This window comes from Gobius niger, assembly GCF_951799975.1.
Source record: "Gobius niger genome assembly, chromosome: 22".
NCBI classification, from domain to species: Eukaryota; Metazoa; Chordata; class Actinopteri; order Gobiiformes; family Gobiidae; genus Gobius; species Gobius niger.
The window spans coordinates 5175151-5192183 of NC_136873.1; the positions used below are offsets into that span (position 1 = coordinate 5175151).

The 17033-nt window shown below is 40.2% G+C and overlaps 1 protein-coding gene across 5 annotated transcripts in view; it reads left to right on the forward strand.

The window, feature by feature from the left end:
* The window catches only part of tcf4 (transcription factor 4), a 207657-nt gene that overhangs the window by 143945 nt on the left and 46679 nt on the right, over positions 1-17033 (forward strand). For all 5 annotated transcript variants that reach the window (XM_079581248.1, XM_079581249.1, XM_079581247.1 and 2 more), the window contains 2 exons: positions 14713-14818; positions 14954-15111. In XM_079581248.1, the coding sequence (XP_079437374.1) occupies positions 14713-14818; positions 14954-15111 (264 nt within the window). The remainder of the gene's footprint in view (positions 1-14712; positions 14819-14953; positions 15112-17033) is intronic.

Below are 17033 nucleotides of genomic sequence, written 5' to 3' on the forward strand. Positions count from 1 at the left end.
CTGCGTGGTGGTCTTTGGGGTTGGAAGGCTTCCCTCATCTCTGCTGATTGAATGAGAGCCTTCATTTCCTCATTTCAATAGCCTCTCGGATCAGGAAATCAGGAAGCGAGGCTCTCATTCAATCAACCCTGGTGTCCTGGTTGAATCGCTGCCGACGCACTGAGCATGTGCGAACAGCAGAAACGTGCCCACAGTAGTACCCTGTAATATGGCACCACTTTTTTCTGGCTCTGTGGGATTCCAGTGTGCATGTTGGCCAGAGTAAAAAACATGACAAAAATGGACAAAAATTTGACAAAAAAGAGAGAAAAATTTGACGGAAAATTGAGAAAAAATGGACGAAAAAGTGACAAAAAATGGACGAAAAAAATGACAAAAATTGACAAAATTGGCGAAAAATGGACGAAAAATTGAGAAATAATGGACGAAAAATGGACGAAAAAATGACCAAAAAATTGACGAAAAAGTGACAAAAAATGTACAAAGAAATGACAAAAATGGACAAAAATTTGACAAAAAATTGACAAAAAATTGACGAAAAACTGAGAAAAAAATTACAAAAAATTGAGAAAAAGTGGACGAAAAATGGACGAAAAAGTGACAAAAAATGTACAAAAAAATGACTAAAATGGACAAAAATGGAAAAAAATTTGACAGAAAACTGAGGAAAAAATGGACGAAAAATTGAGGAAAAAATTGACGAAAAAATTGACGACAAAATGACAAAAATTGACAAAAAATTGACAAAAAAGTGAGAAAAAATTGACGAAAAAGTGACAAAAAATTTACAAAAAAAATGACAAAAATTTACAAAAAAACTGAGAAAAAATTGACGAAAAACAGAGGAAAAATTGACGAAAAAATGACAAAAAAGGTGAGAAAAAATGGACAAAAAAGTGAGAAAAAATGGACAAAAAAGTGACAAAAATGTAGCACCTGGTATAAAATATAGCACCACTTTTTTTTGCTCTGTGGGATTCCAGTGTGTGTCTGCACTGCTCTCAGACTAAACTTTGCACAAACCGGTTCTGTATTTTTTCCCTAACTTCACGTCTTTCACAGAAGCTGTGACAGAACTCCAAAGCCTTCAGTGCTTCCTTGGGCAGATTTTGTCCCTGTGTTTCGAGAGATTCCCTAAAAGCGGCGTTAGCGACCTCGCTAAAGGGTTTGCCGTGTTTGTCCTTGGCCCTCCCCCCTCCGGAGCCATAATATCCAGGATACTGCTTTTCCTCCTGCAAACAGGGATGTGAGTATCCAGGTTTCTCTGAGCCTATGGAAGTATTACTGTAGATCCAGCATGTTGTCAGAACCAGGATGTGAGCTGTAACTGGGACACTCCTGTAGCGAGCTGCTCATGACTTCATGTTGCTTAACCTCTTACCCTCCGCCTTAACCGAGCGCAGTTTCTCCAGTTCGGCTTTACCCAAATCTAACAAGTTCTCACCTGGCGCTTACAGCATGTTGCTCAGAGTAACGCCTCAAAGCCAAGACGTACAAAACAGATCCTTTTCCTCGAATTACTGCCTTGTTGGTGTCACTTTTTCACATTCTTTTTCAGCTCATATTTGTCAGAGTTTGACACATTTTTGTTGGTTTTTTTTGGTCACATTTTTATTTATTTTTTTGTCACATTTTTATTTATTTTTTGTCACATTTTTAACATTTTTTTGTCACATTTTTATTATTTTTTTGTCACATTTTTGTTTATTTTTCGTCACATTTTAATTTATTTTTTTGTCACATTTTTATTTATTTTTTGTCACATTTTTATTTATTTTTTGTCACATTTTTGTTTATTTTTTGTCACATTTTTATTTATTTTTTGTCATTTTTTAAATAATCTTTCGTCACATTTTTATTATTTTTTGTCACATTTTCATTATTTTTCGTCACATTTTTATTTATTTTTTTGTCACATTTTTATGATTTTTTGTCACATTTTTATTTATTTTTTTGTCACATTTTTATGATTTTTTGTCACATTTTTATTTATTTTTTTGTCACATTTTCATTTATTTTTTGTCATTTTTTAAATAATTTTTGTCACATTTTTGTTGGGGGTTTTTCATCACATTTGTATTATTTTTCGTCACATTTTTGTTTATTTTTTGTCACATTTTTATTATTTTTTTGTCACATATTTATTATTTTTTGTCACATTTTTAATATTTTTTGTCAATTTTTCATTTATTTTTTTGTCATTTTTTGAACAATTTTTTGTCACGTTTTTGTCTTCACCCCGTTTGGAGCTATAGGAATACACCGGGAGAGGCCAAATGCTAGCAACATCTTTAATCGTTTTGCTTCATGTTCCTTAAGATTTGGTGGCAAAAACAATGTTGCTTGCTTCATATCCAGCTGTTCTCTGATTGGTTCACGCACTTGTCAATCACGCCCATCGGGAACTCAAAGAAATCACCCAGTGTATTCTGACTGGCCAGGCTACTTGATTCGAACATACAGTATTTATCTCACATCTGGGACACGGAGACGTCACATTTTGGAAACATTCTAAACTCAGAAAGACCTGACGTTCTGAGCTTTCAAATGAGGAATGGCAAACTTCACTTGAAACCGCTAAACGATCCTTTTAATGGCGAGCTGAAGCGATGATTGAAGTCCCTCTGCAGGCTGTGGTTGTGCTGGTGTGTAATGGGGGCCGTGGCCGGCGGAAGCAGCGAGCGAGAAGAGACCGAGGGAGGGGGGGGGAGAGTAGTCGGGGGGGGGGGGGGGGGGGAGGGGGGAGGGGGGGAAGGAATGCAGCGGCCGGCACAGGTGCAGCGGAGTGCCGTGAGAGCGCCGCGGTCCCACATCTGCTACGAATCAAGGCTGCTCGCTCGGTGTGAACGGAGGGGGGGGGCGGGGAGGAGGGAGGAGGGGGGAGGGGCGGAGCTGATGGCGGCGAAAACTCCGCGTACATGAAGTGCCCGCGAGAGTTAATGGAGGCACTCGTATAATGCTGCGTTCGAGGCAACAGCGAGTCGGTAAATCTGCCGCTTGGACATCAGACTGCAAAAAGTGTTTAACTAGATCAGTATAAACATCTCAATTTGAGCATAATAATCCAGATTTTAGTTGTTTTGACTGGTTAAGAAGTTCTTGGGCGTTTGTCCCAGATTATTTCACTTGTTCTGAGATGTTTCTGACTTGTTTCGATACATTTCGTCCTTATTTCAGGTCATTTTCTTTGCCAATGGGGTAAGAAAATTGGTCTTATCTCATTGGTAGAAAAATGACAAAAAAATGACAGAAAAATGACAAAAAAATGACAAAAAAAGGCAAAAAAAATTACAAAAAATGACAAAAAAAGGCAAAAAAATGACTAAAAAATGTTAAAAAAAATGACAAAAACAATGACAAAAAATGACAAAAAACGACAAAAAAATAACAAAAAAATAACAAAAAAACGTCAAAAAATGACAAAAAAAGGACAAAAATGACCCAAAAAATTACACAAAAATTACAAAAAAATCACAATAAAATCACAAAAAAATTACAAAACAAATGACAGAAAAAGGAAGATCTTAGCTTTCAAATGAGGTGTTACACTGGCCTACAGGATTTGGGTAAAGCTGAACTGAAGAAAATGCTCTCGGTTCAGGCGGGAGTTAAGAGGTTAAAAAGTTTCCAACTTCCATGTGTAACAAGAAGATTTTTTTTTTCTGTAGTTTTTATTGAAAATCAAAAATCTGAAATCGTCTGTTTTGCAGCTGATCAATTTGACTTTCTTGTTTCAAAGCGAGATTTACCCTAGAACTGGTCTGAAATGTCCTCAAACAAGCAAAGCAAACTCGGTCCGATCAGGAAAAGTGTCGAAATGAGTGAAAACCGCTCAAAACAAGATACATTTCCTCAATTCAAGTCATTTAAGCCAATGCTTGATATTTACTTTTTGTAGTGTTGTCATTCCCATCTCCACTACATTTTTAATTTTTATTTATTCATGTATTTTCTCCCTTTTTTCCATATATAGTGTGGTGCATTGAACCGCAGTAGCCCGTGCAGTGTCTGGGTTGGGTTGGGTTGGGTCGGTGCCGGTGGAATTGGACTTTTTCCCGACACAGTGTGCGGTCCACGGAAGTGTGACACACTTAGATTCTCCGTCAGTGATTACTGATCCAACCGCCAGCAACACAAGTGAATGAAAACAGCTGTTTCAGGAATGAACGACTTGAATATCATTTGTTACGGTGAAAAGTTGCTAATGTTAGCTGCTCTCCTTTAGCTTGAGCTTGTAGCTTCCTCTCTCAGGAAAAAAAAGGCCAATCCAAGCTGTTTTCTTCATTCGTGTCAAATCCATGTTAAGATAAAACACATCTGAGGAATATTTATCCATGAATATTCCACTGTGTCTTGAATTTGGTCTGTCTTTCGCCAAGAAATACTTTATTCTCAGAGTTTAGCGACTAGCAACATTGCACTATACTGTATACAGTCTACTACAGTGGTTCCAAACCTGGGGGGCCCTGGGATTGGAGAGGGCCCAGAGCTGTGTCTGTGGTTAAAAATCATCAAGTAAATATCAAGCATTGGCTTAAATGACTTGAATTGAGGAAATGTATCTTGTTTTGAGCGGTTTTCACTCATTCAGACACTTTTCCTGATCGGACCGAGTTTGCTTTGCTTGTTTGAGGACATTTCAGACCAGTTCTAGGGTAAATCTCGCTTTGAAATAAGAAAGTAAAACTGCCAATGAGATAAGACCAATTTTCTTACCCCAGCGATTGTAAGTGTAAAACTACAAAAAGGTTGATATTCATGTTTTAGTGAGAACAAATGGCCTGATAGACGTCCCTTTGTTACCAGGGCTTCAAAGCTTCCAATGTATCAAATTTTTACCTTTATTTAGTGAAAATGTGTCAATTCTATGGTGCCTCTCAAAGAAAGACAACAATTCGTCCCGTCATTTTTTTGTCGGGTATTCAACTCATTTTTGTAACTTTGTTGTCATTTTTTTGTCCATTTTTTGTCCATTTTTTATTACATTTTTGTCTTTTTTTTTTGTGTCATTTTTTCGTCAAATTTTTGTTATTTTCTTGTCAAATTTTTATCACATTTTTGTCAAATTGATGTTTTTTTTTGTCACATTTTGTCACATTTTTGTCTTTTTTTGGTCATTTTTTGGTCATTTTTTGGTCATTTTTTTCATCAAATTTTTGCAATTTTCTTGTCAACTTTTTATTACATTTTTGTCACATTTTTGTCATTTTTAAAAAAAAAATGTCACATTTTTGTCATTTTTTTAAATTTATTTTGTCACATTTTTGTATTTTTGTAAATTTTTTGTTATTTTTCGTCATTTTTTGGTCATTGTTTTGTCATTTTTCTGTCAATTTTTTGTAATTTTCTCGTCAACTTTTTATTACATTTTTGTCAGATTTTTGTCATTTTTTGTCATTTTTTCGTCATTTTTTCGTCATTTTCTTGTCACATTTTTATCACATTTTTGTCACATTTTTGTCATTTATTTATTGGCAAAGAAAATGACCTGAAATAAGGACGAAATGTATCGAAACGAGTCAGAAACATCTCAGAACAAGTGAAATAATCCAGGACAAATGCCCAACAACTTCTTAACTAGTCAAAACAACTAAAATGTGGATTATTATGCTCAAATTGAGATGTTTATACTGATCTAGTTAAATAATTTTTGCAGTGTATGACTGAGAAAGGACGACACGTGCATTACACTCTCCAATTTCAACGTATTTGTTTGAAATAAGTAATTATTAGCAATCACTGCCATGTTTTCATACATTTGTAGTGGACATAGTTTTGGAATGGGGGGCGTGGCCCGACTACAGCATGTCCTGGGGGGGGGGGGGGTCTACAATATAGTGCGGGCCTGTATATTTGTAATAAGTCAGGAGCTCAGAACAACAAATGCAGAGCCGTGCTTTTTGTTATTAAAGTATGGCGAGGCATGACATTTCTTGGTGCTTGTATAATGTCATATTATAGACCCTTTAACTGCTGACATCATCAGTGACATCATCTGGAGGCAGGAAGTGATCAAGAGAAATAAGATTAAACTAAAACTAGCGATTATAAGTGTAAAAAAAACTAAATAATGTGGTCCTGTTGTGGCTTAAGGTGCCAGACCAAGAGGAACGACATTTGAGACGATAAAATAAGGTTTAGTTGATATTTCCTAAAACAGTTAAACATTTGTTTATCGTTACCATGACAACAGCTCCAATGGAAATAGATAGATACAGACGGCATCTCGTCATAGAAGGGGGCGTGGCTTCGCCGAGGGGGAAAATAGAATCTTTAGAGAAACCCCAAATTTCTTTTTTGCCATTTTCTGGTGGAATATGAACTTATTTATCACATATCAAATCAAATCAAATCAAATTTATTTATATAGCACATTTAAAACAACTGCTGTTGACCAAAGTGCTTCACAAAAGGCCTACAGTACAGAAACAAATAGAAATATAATAATAAAAAACAAAACACAATATACAAAACAGCAAAGCACTAACAGCTTAGATTTGGCCAGATATGTGCTAGACAGTGTTAAAAGCTTTTGCATAAAAGTGTGTCTTAAGCAAAGATTTAAACTGTTCCAGTGTCTGAGCAGCTCTGATGTGGAGAGGCAGGTCGTTCCACAGTTTTGGAGCTGCAACAGAGAAAGCCCTGTCCCCTTTAGTCACATATTTGGAGCGGGGAACCTCAAATACAATATACAATATACATTGTATTTACATACAAATAAAGTCAAATGTAAATCAGGCCCATATGGATATTTTCTCACAGCAGAGTGTTCAGTAGAAGTGGAAAAAAGGCAGTTGTAGCTAGCGCTAGCTAACTGTTAGCATTAGCCGGATGCTAAAATGTAGCATCAAGTTAGCATTCTCCGTTATTAATGTATTTATGGGCTGTTGAACCACTTTGCTCCTCCCCATGTCTTTGTATCATTATTTAGTAGAAACTATATTCACAATTCAGTGTTTGTTAAAGTAGTTTTTGAATAATTAGAGAAAATTTTCATTTTTTCAAAATTGTTTTCCCCCTTAACTGTTTTCAAAAATGACCATATATGGGCGATTCCAGAGATGCCGTCTGTATCTATAGGAATCTAACTTCCTGCCTCCAGCTAAGCCCGGATTGTTTACAAACACTTAAAGGTGTCTGACCCCACACATAGCAGAAACTTTACTGAACACAATTTAGCATTTAGCTCAGAGGACTCTTTTAGACACTCATTTGTACCCAGAGTCTCTGAAGGTCTGTACATTCATTAAAGGTTTCTTCTACTGAGGCTTTGACCTCAATGGATCGATGGATTGACAAAAGCTGAAAACATCTGGATCGTTATTTTGCGATCATTGATGACTAAATGCTAACAGATAGTTCAGGATTGTGATGTCACGTTGTAGCAATAATATACTAATGGAGATTCTAAAAGGTAAAATACTGGAGTTATTGTTTTCATTATGACAGTGAGTTCAGTGTATTTAGCTTTTTGTATGGAACATGTTTGCTAGTATCCACAAACATAGATACAGACGGCATCTCGTCATAGAAGGGGGCGTGGCTTCGCCGAGGGGGAAAATAGAATCTTTGGAGAAACCCAATTTTTCCACTCTTTTTAGCCATTTTCTGGTGAAATATCAACTTATTTATCACATAAATAAAGTCAAGTCTAATTCAGGCCCATGTGGATATTTTCTCACAGCAGATTGTTCAGTAGAAGTGAAAAAACGGCAGTTGTAGCTAGCGCTAGCTAACCAAAGACGGAAGAACGTCCAGTCCTTGTTGGAGCTTCAGTTCTTGTTGTCCAGTCCCTGTAGGCAGGGGTTCCTCTGGGCCGAGGAATTTTTGTCCGATTTTTGTCATTTTTAAAAAAAAAATTGTCACATTTTGGTCATTTTTTAAAATTCATTTTGTCACATTTTTGTAATTTTTTTGTAATTTTTTTAGTAATTTTTTTGTAATTTTTCGTCATTTTTTGGTCATTTTTTCGTCATTTTTTTGTACATTTTTTGTAATTTTCTCGTCAACTTTTTATTACATTTTTGTCCGATTTTTGTCATTTTCTTGTCTAATTTTTATCACATTTTTGTCACATTTTTGTCACATTTTTATCACATTTTTATCACATTTTGTCATTTTTTCGTCACATTTTTGTCCATTTCTTGTGACATTTCTGTGACATTTTTCCAGAAGCTTTTGGACTGGGCTAAAGCCAAACTGGAGAAAATGTGCTCGGTTCAGGTGGGAGTTAAGGGGTTAATCCTCTTGATCCCTTCTTTCCAATCAGAACGTGCTCGTCTCGTTGGCGGTTGCTGACGGTGTCGTTGCCCGTCTGCTCCGTCCCGTCCTGCGCGGGACCGTCCCGGCTGTGTCAGGGGTGAGCTGAGGACCGCGTGACGTAGTGACAGTGAAGACTTTCCGCAGCTGTCCATGTGTTTGGCTGGAGCGGCTCAGTCTTCACACGCTACGCTACGATCACTGCACTGGAATGGAATGCAGCTGTGTGCCTCGCTGCTGCGGCCCACACCGGACTGTTCTGGGCAGTCGGGGGGGAGGGGGGGGGGGAAATATACCAAAGTATTCAACGTAGGAAGCACAAGACAGTGTTCGAATAAAAAAAACATGGCGATTGCGTTTGAATTCACAGCGGGGATGTATCGTCTTTGGCAGAATGTTCGCACCGACACTTAGTATTCTGGAGCGTCATCATGGGGCAAAATCTGCTGCCGATTTGATGCTACTCCCCAATATTCCTAAAAAGGTATTAGTAAAAAGTAAGTACCGTAAATTACTCCTTAACACTGGCCTGTGTTCCATTAGCGGCCGGGTCCCCATCGCGTCTTCAAAGCACGTCCAGCTGCTCCGTGTGCAGGTCAGTCCCACGCCTCAAAATAACTCCTCCCATCAGCGCGAGCGTCTCGTCTTCTCTCGGGTCAGTCTCATGATCGATCACAAACACGAACGCTCCGTCTAAACTCGCCTTTTACACAAGATAACAACAAATAATCCGCTCCGCGGTAAAAACGAAACAGAAACCTGCAGTGACACTGATGTCAAAGCTCCGCTAACAGCAACGAAACACTTCCTGTTGTCCCGACAAAATAAAAGGCGTCAATGTTCCAGCCGCTGGGAGAGGGTTTGAAATGTTCATTAATAAATGAACCTAATATTTTAGGTGCAAATGGACACAAGTCTCGTTTTTCTTCATTTTCCTGGTTGTGATGGAAATGTGACAACAAATTTAGAAAACATTGGCAAAAAAGTGACGAAAATTTTATGAAAACGTGGCAAAAATGTCACGAGAAATTGACAAAAAAATTACAAAAATGTGACAAAAAATGGATAAAAAATTGACGAAAAAATGACAAAAATGTGACAAAAAATGACCAAAAAAATGACCAAAAAATGACCAAAAAAAATGACAAAAATGGGACAAAAAATGACCAAAAATGACCAAAAATTTGATAAAAAATTACAAAAATGTCATAAAAAATGACAAAAAATTGTCATGATCGATCACAAACACAAACGCTCCGTCTAAACTCGCCTTTTACACGAGATAACAACAAATAATCCGGTCCGCGGTCAAAACGAAACAGAAACCTGCAGTGACACTGATGTCAAAGCTCCGCTAACAGCAACGAAACACTTCCTGTTGTCCCGACAAAATAAAAGGCGTCAATGTTCCAGCCGCTGGGAGAGGGTTTGAAATGTTAATTAATAAATGAACCTAATATTTTAGGTGCAAATGGACACAAATCTCGTTTTTCTTCGTTTTCCTGGTCGTCCGTTTTGCTCAAATAGAAATAAAGGCCTGTCTCTAATTGTGGCCTGGTTCCAATAAAGGCCTGGTCCTGGACGCCCTTGAGTAAATAAAGGCCCCGGCCTATATTAGAGCATTTACGGTAATTATCACAGTGACACTGGGAATATGCTAGGCTATTGTTTATTGTATTTTTTATTCAAACATGTAGCCTACCATGTTGTTTAAGCTTTAACTTTAACGGTACCTTATATGAACTTATGAGGCCGGACTGAAGATTTAGAGTTGGTTTAGAGCCGGCAAAAAGTAAACAGTAGATTTACAAGATTAGCATGAGCTTTGAACTGCTTTGTTTTAGCGACAATCCATGAGAAAATGCTTCCTGTTAATCCTGACGAGGCGGTTTTATCCAGTTTGTTACAGCAGCGACTTGTGGCTCAGTATCTCTGTGGTGTCCAAGTGTCTTTCTTTTGGAGACGTGTGATTTCATGCTGGAGGTTCTTTCTTCTTCTTCTTTCGGTTTTTGGCGGGCCTGGAGGTTCTTCATTTTTAGGAGCCACTGTTTATTTAATAACTAGAATAAGCGGTTGCCCCAGTCAGGTCACAGTGTTAATTTTGACAACATAGTTTATTTTAGTTTTAGTTTTAGTCTTTTGACTAAAATGTAATTCGATTTTAGTCTAGTTTTAGTCGACTAAAATTGCAAGTAAATTTAGTTGACTAAAATTAAGACTAATTTAGTCGACTTATATTTATAATATTCATTATAATCATATTTAATCGTGTTCCTCGACTTCATGGAGCTGCTTCCACATGAATAAAGCACAAACCTGATCATTTGGCAGTGAATTCAAATGATATGAGGCTTTTTCAGTCAAATTTTTGTAATTTTTTAGTCAAATTTTTATCACATTTTTGTCACATTTTTGTCATTTTTATTATTAGTTTTTGTCACATTTTGTCTAATTTTCGTCATTTTTTTTGGTCATTTTTTGGTCAAATTTTTGTAATTTTCTTGTCAAATTTTTATCACATTTTTGTCACATTTTTGTCATTTTAGCTGATTTTCACCCGCTGTAAAGCCGACTACCAGGATCATTTTAAACATCTGACCACAAAGAAATAAAACATTTACTCTTACTTTAGTAATGCTTTTCTGGCATTAATTAGCATTAATTATCCCCATTTTTATTCCACACATATTGAAGGCTCATCTTAAATATGAAAATATATTGCTCGAAGGCGTAATGTGTTCTCTTCTATTAGTTCCCGTCAACAATCTAGTTTGTCTTGTACGCCGTTGTTTACAGTTGCCATGTTTGCAGAATGTACATGATATATACAACATAAATGGCCTTTGCTTGCCATTGTTGATTTCACTTTTGTATCGATGTGCTTGATCGAAGTTCCATGTTCGACCAATGTGAAACCAAACTGCTTCATTTACGATGTATCCAGTTCAAAAAGGTTGATATTCATGTTTTAGTGAGAACAAATGGCCGGATAGACGTCCCTTTGTTACCAGGGCTTTAAAGCTTCTAATGTATCTGCAATTTTTACGTTTTTTTAGTGAAAATGTGTCAATTCTATGGTGCCTGTCAAAGAAAGACAAAGATTCGTCCCGTTGCACTGTTTTAAACTCGCAACTCCCGCCTGAACCGAGAGATCTTTCTCCTCACGTCATCAGATTTTTTTTCCATAATTTTTTTGTTGGGTGTTCAACTCATTTTTGTAACTTTTTTGTCATTTTTTTGGTCATTTTTTGGTCCATTTTTGCTTCATTTTTTATCACATTTTTGTCTTTTTTTTGTTGTCATTTTTTCGTCAAATTTTTGTTATTTTCTTGTCAAATTTTTATCAAATTTTTGTCACATTTTTGTCATTTTTTTGTCATTTTTTCGTCAATTTTTTGTAATTTTCTTGTCAACTTTTTATTACATTTTTGTCACATTTTTGTCATTTAAAAAAAAAAAATTGTCACATTTTTGTCATTTTTTGGTCAATTTTTTTTTCAAATTTTTGTCTTTTTGTCAATTTTAGTCGTCAAAAATATCACTTTGACTAAAATTAAGACTAAATATTTTAGAAATTAACACTGCTACAGCGTTATGTAAGGATTAAACAACGAGGAGCCGTGCATTCGACGGTTATAATGCACGACGCGGAGTCAAGAACACCACAACGCGCAGTGGAGTGGTGTTACTCCGCAAAGTGCATTATAACCGTCGAATGCACGGCTCCTCGTTGTTTAATCCGCTTATACCAGGGTCCCACAAACGTAACATTTATAATAAGTATAAGTTTCATTTACTAAACTCACTAATTATGCCAGACTACGGGACTATTTTGTGTGGGTTATTAGCCGGTCACTGAAGGCTGGTCTCAGAGCGAGTCATTCTCCGCAGCTATTACGAGGATCTCAGTCAGGCTCAACGACACAACATCAGCACAGAATCACAACACAACAGGACTAACCCGGAAACACTTTTCCCTGGAAGGAAACACCGATATGCGGCACTCGTGGGCAGGAGTTATTTACCTTTTACGCTGTTTAACCTGAAGCTAGCTAGCTAGCTCAACCAGCTCAACTGTTTATGGAAACAGCTGCGGTGGAGTCGCTCACACCTGGGCCCCACGAACTGAAACTTTTATGATTGACTTTACTAATCCAGACAAATATGTTTAAATGCTGGATTATTTTATGTACGCCCGAAAATCATGAATAGTGCCTTAACCGTTTCCAATAGAAATGTAAAGCTCATATGTTATTAACAGTAGCTAACCTAGCTGCTCACTCTCCTCTACAAACATTTATCAAACATTTTGTTTTGGCCAAAAACGTTGAAATTAAACAAAATCCATCTCATACGCTCCTGTCAGTCACTAATTACGCCTTTATCTGATTCAGCTGTGTCATGCGTTGCTATGGCGACGCCACAGCGGAGTGATATCCCAGTGATTTAACTACCGGACTACGTGTGCGGTTATACCAAAATAATGCACCAGCCAATCAGAATCCAGTATTCACCCAGACCATGGTATAAGGTGCAGTTAATAGTTAAAAGAAAAACAAACATCAGCCGATATTTTCCCATATCGGACCGATACCGATCACCAAATATCGGCCAATATATCGGCCATCCCTATAAAAATAGGGGGGAAAAGGATCAGAGATTTTGGGATGCATTGTAGCTTTTCTGTGGAGATACAACCGCATTATTTTGGCTGCTGTGAAATGTTTGCTCTTCGTGGTCGCCTTTGTCAGTGTTTGTGCTGATCTGTAGCCACTTTTTTCTCTCCTGATTGTAAAGCCATCGTAATACTTCATAAAGACCTTGTACGAGTCATTACGTAGAGAAGCTGATGTGGGTGACGCAGTGTTGTGGAAATCCGCACAACACAAGCATCCGTTTCCTTTCCATCCATGATACGAAACACTCACAAACGTCTGCCCCAAAGCAAAACCCAGCACAAACCAATTCCTAATTAACCCGGCTAGCATTATTTAGCCGATAGCTCCTCCTCAACAGCGTATCAGTTTCGGCGCAGCGTGAGCCGAGAATCGCTTTGAAATGTGTCTCGTTCCGCGCTCGATGCTGCTCCGTGAGGCTTCGGTGCCACAGAGACAGAATTAATTATGTTTTACTTGTGCAGAAGCAGTCACAAGTCAGGTTTGAAATGTGGGGGGTGATCATGGACTCAGACCGGAGCTTAAACAGCCACAGCAAAGCAATCGACCATCTGAAAAAACATGGCTACGATCAGAGGAATAGTGTCAGAAACCAGACTTATCCATGCGTTTGTCTCCAGCAGGTTAGACGACTGTAACTGCTGCTCGAGTCCTGACAAGAACCAGGAAATACGACCATATTAGTCCAGTGCTCTGACATGTTACAGCCGTATGAAGCAACCGTGAAGCGTTTCAGTTTCATGCAGCTAAAAACTGGAACAGTCTTCATGAGGATGTGAGACAGGCCTCAACTCTTTGTTGTTATTGTGTGTAACTGTGAAGCTTTTTGAATCGATTATTAAAAGAGTTGTCAACTATTTAACCTCTTGACTCCCGCCTGAACCAAAAGGATCTTTTTCCTCACGTCAGATTTTTTTTCCATCTTTTTTTTTGTTGGGTGTTCAACTCATTTTTTGTAACCTTTTTGTCATTTTTGTGTCCATTTTTTCTTCAATTTATTTTCATCAATTTTTTGTCAATTTTTTATCTTTTTTTTTTTTTTTTTTTCACATTTTGTCACATTTTTTTTGTCACATTTTTTTTTTAAATTTTTTATCATTTTTTGTCAATTTTTTGTCATATTTTTGTAATTTTTTTGTCACATTTTGTCACATTTTGTCACATTTTGTCACATTTTAGTATTTGTTTTTGTCCATTTTTTCCTCAATTTTTTTTTTCAATTTTTTGTCTTTTTTTGTCAAATTTTAGTCATATTTTAGTAATTTTTTTGTAATTTTTTTGTCACATTTTTGTCATTTTTTTGTCATTTTTTGTCACATTTTGTCACATTTTGGTGACATTTTTGCCACTTTTCCATACATTTTTCACCACTTTTTTGTCACATTTCCATCATTGTTTTCGTCTCAGTTTTGTTGCTATTTTCTCACCTTTTTTCCAGAAGCTTTTGGACTGGGGTAAAGCCAAACTGGAGAAAATGTGCTCAGTTCAGGTTGGAGTTGAGGGGTTTAATGATCGATGAATCGTTTTCTAGTAAACACAGACTAAAATAGAGCAAAAAAGACAGTGTTCCCACTCGAGAAGGTCACAATGAATGGGTCAAGGCACCGGTGCTTGACCCAAAAACCCCACACAATAGATTAGTGCAAAGTGGAAATCACTGGAAAACCGGGTACAGTCCCTTTAAACCGAGCTCTGTCTGGGACTGTGGATTCCTTGTGCTTTAGTTGTTGCTCTTATTGTTCCCAGACTAAAGCTGTGCGTATGTGTGTGTGTGCAGGTGTACGCTCCCTCTGCCAGTTCTGCCGACTACAACCGGGACTCGCCAGGTTATCCCAGCTCAAAGCCCCCCAGCTCTGGCTTCCCCGGCTCCTTCTTCATGCCAGGTACCGTACTGACCCGCCGCATCACTCTAAACCTACACAGGAGCTTTGATTCATTGGAAAAAAAAAACTATTTTTTATTTCCTGGTGCAAGCTGGTTTGTGAAATGAAACAAGAAAGGATTCCTCTGTTTTCCAGATGGCCACCACAGCAGCGATCCCTGGAACAGCGGCAGCGGCGGTAGCAGCATGGGCCAGCATGGCGGTTACCATGGGAACATGCACGGGGGCAGTACCTCGGGCCACCCCCCCTCCCAAAGCTCCACCTACTGCGGGATCCACCCCCACGACAGATTGGTGAGCACGGGCAGTCTTTATCTGCGGTCTGAGGTGTTCTCGGAGGACGGACGGAGATCCAACATGGCCGCATCCAACATGGCCGCATCCAACATGGCCGTACACAACATGGCCGCACACAACATGGCCGCATCCAACATGGCCGCATCCAACATGGCCACACACAACATGTCCGCATCCAACATGGCCGCACACAACATGGCCGCATCCAACATGGCCGCACCCAACATGGCCGCACCCAACATGGCCGAATCCAACATGGCCAAATCCAACATGGTCGCACCCAACATGGCCGCACTCAACATGACTGCACACAACATGGCCGCATCCAACATGGCCGCATCCAACATGGCCGCACACAACATGGCCGCACCCAACATGGCCGCACCCAACATGGCTGCATCCAACATGGCCGCACCCAACATGGCTGCATCCAACATGGCCGCACACAACATGGCCGCATCCAACATGGCCGCATCCAACATGGCCGCACCCAACATGGCCGCATCCAACATGGCCGCATCCAACATGGCCACACACAACATGTCCGCATCCAACATGGCCGCACACAACATGGCCGCATCCAACATGGCCGCACCCAACATGGCCGCACCCAACATGGCCGAATCCAACATGGCCGAATCCAACATGGTCGCACCCAACATGGCCGCACTCAACATGACTGCACACAACATGGCCGCATCCAACATGGCCGCATCCAACATGGCCGCACACAACATGGCCGCACCCAACATGGCCGCACCCAACATGGCTGCATCCAACATGGCCGCACACAACATGGCCGCATCCAACATGGCCGCATCCAACATGGCCGCACCCAACATGGCCGCACCCAACATGGCCGCATCCAACATGGCCGAATCCAACATGGCCGAATCCAACATGGCCGAATCCAACATGGCTGAATCCAACATGGCCGCATCCAACATGGCCGCACCCGACATGGCCGCACCCGACATGGCCGCACCCGACATGGCCGCACCCGACATGGCCGCACCCGACATGGCCGCACCCGACATGGCCGCACCCGACATGGCCGCATCCGACATGGCCGTACACAACATGGCCGCACCCAACATGGCCGCATCCAACATAGCTGCATCCAACATGGCCGCACCCAACATGGCCGCACCCGACATGGCTGCACCCAACATGGCCGCATCCAACATGGCCGCATCCAACATGGCCGCATCCAACATAGCTGCATCCAACATGGCCGCACCCAACATGGCCGCATCCGACATGGCCGTACACAACATGGCCGCATCCAACATAGCTGCATCCAACATGGCCGCATCCAACATAGCTGCATCCAACATGGCCGCACCCGACATGGCTGCACCCAACATGGCCGCATCCAACATGGCCGCATCCAACATGGCCGCATCCAACATAGCTGCACCCAACATGGCCGCACCCGACATGGCTGCACCCAACATGGCCGCATCCAACATGGCCGCATCCAACATGGCCGCATCCAACATAGCTGCATCCAACATGGCCGCACCCAACATGGCCGCACCCAACATGGCTGCACCCAACATGGCCGCATCCAACATGGCCGCATCCAACATGGCCGCATCCAACATAGCTGCATCCAACATGGCCGCACCCAACATGGCCGCATCCGACATGGCCGTACACAACATGGCCGCATCCAACATAGCTGCATCCAACATGGCCGCATCCAACATGGCCGCACACAACATGGCCTCATCCAACATGGCCTCATCCAACATGGCCGCACCCAACATGGCATCCAACATGGCCGCACCCAACATGGCCGCATCCAACATGGCCGCATCCAACATGGCTGCATCCAACATGGCCGCATCCAACATAGCTGCATCCAACATGGCCGCACACAACATGGCCTCATCCAACATGGCCGCACCCAACAT